The 1,476-nt window shown below is 61.8% G+C and overlaps 1 protein-coding gene across 8 annotated transcripts in view; it reads left to right on the top strand.

Moving 5' to 3' along the window:
- NTM (neurotrimin) overlaps positions 1-1,476 on the top strand; it is a 959,656-nt gene that overhangs the window by 534,793 nt on the left and 423,387 nt on the right. For 5 of the 8 annotated variants that reach the window (XM_005884368.2, XM_005884365.2, XM_014531860.1 and 2 more), the window contains exon 2: positions 681-765. In XM_005884368.2, the coding sequence (XP_005884430.1) occupies positions 681-765 (85 nt within the window). Of the gene's footprint in view, positions 1-6; positions 766-1,476 lie in introns of those variants that run through there. The other 3 variants (XM_014531863.1, XM_005884370.2, XM_005884366.2) reach the window with 1 other exon arrangement.

Genomic DNA, 1,476 nt, shown 5'->3' with positions numbered 1-1,476 from the left:
GCCTGCTCCCTGCGCAGCCCGCGCCTCCTCGCACACCCCCCGCTGCCTCCTGCGTGCTCCACTTTCCATCTCCGCTATTGTTACCGATTGCATTTGGCCGGCCATCCTGCCTCTGAAACTTACAAAGAAAGTGTTGCATCTCCCCCGGCTGGAAGCGAGGGATTGCAGCCTGCTCTGCGTGGCCGGATCCAACCCACCCTCCGTTCCCCTTCGGGTACCGAAGTGCTTCTGCCACCCCGAAGTGCCATGTCGGAGCTGCTCATGGGAAGAAGGGACCTCTGAGACGTGCCCACGCCTCTGCACCTGCCTGGAGCTGCCCGTTTCCCCGTGGCCACTTTCCCCGGCCGAAGCTGCACCGAGGAAGCCCCCTCTGGTTCTCCGAGGCCGGAGCGCTGAGGCTGGCTTTGGGGGAGGAATATTAGACTCGGAGGAGTCTGCGCGCTTTTCTCCCAGGAAAAAAAAAAAACCGCGCCTCTCCATCGCCGCTAGTTCGCTGCTGGGTCCCAGCTCTCCCCCACCCCACCCACTTCCTGTGCTCGCTCGGGGGCGTGTGCCGAGCGGCTGCAGGAGGAGTTCGGGGAAGTTGTGACTGTCGAGGATGGGGGTCTGTGGGTACCTGTTCCTGCCCTGGAAGTGCCTCGTGGTCGTGTCTCTCAGGCTGCTGTTCCTTGTACCCACAGGAGTGCCCGTGCGCAGCGGAGATGCCACCTTCCCCAAAGCTATGGACAACGTGACGGTCCGGCAGGGGGAGAGCGCCACCCTCAGGTAGGGAGCTGCACTTCTTCTGTGACTTGACATTGACTTGAAAGGGGGCCGGGGAGAGAGGGCTAGGGGTGTGAGTGTGTGCGATGGAGCTCAGATGAGCCAGATGCGACGCTCTGCGGGGAGGGAATGTTGGTAGTTTCATGGGGACCTCTCAGAGGTTCAGGCGATGAGCTGTTTCCCCAGCACTGGCTTCCTTGGCCCGAGACTTGGGAAGCACGAAGGGTGGCTGGGCCGGGAAGTCGCCAGGATTGAGGACTGTGGGACTCCCAGGCTGGTGGCCATGGTGACTGGGGCCTGGATGGAGCTCGGTGTGAACAGTCTTCTCTGAAGTGAATGCGTCCCAAAGGACGGGTCTGGCTTCGTGTGCATGCCCTCACTCTGCCCATGGCACGGGGAGTTGCCAGGTGGGCCCCGGCCTCTGGCAGAGCTGCTGTTTTGCCCTGGGCCTGACTGGGGGCCTTTCCTGGCGGCCTCCAGGCCACCAGCTGGTGGGCAGAAGGGCATGCGTTTCCTGGGTGAGCGTGGCTTTCTGCGACCCAAGTCGTGGAGATGAGTCTGGTTTGTCTGTGGGAAACAGCATGTGTCCGGGTAACTGTGCTCTGGCTCTGGGTGTTGTCCACCAGCAGTAAGTCATTTACGGGCAGGAGCTGAGGTTCAGTGTTGAGTCTGGTCCTGCTTGACCTGTGGGGTTAAGGTTTACAGCAACTGGAG

The sequence above is a fragment of the Myotis brandtii genome, unplaced genomic scaffold (genome assembly GCF_000412655.1).
Source record: "Myotis brandtii unplaced genomic scaffold, ASM41265v1 scaffold826, whole genome shotgun sequence".
NCBI classification, from domain to species: domain Eukaryota; kingdom Metazoa; phylum Chordata; class Mammalia; order Chiroptera; family Vespertilionidae; genus Myotis; species Myotis brandtii.
Note: the sequence above shows the minus strand (reverse complement) of the source record. Positions and strands in the feature narration are given on the sequence as shown.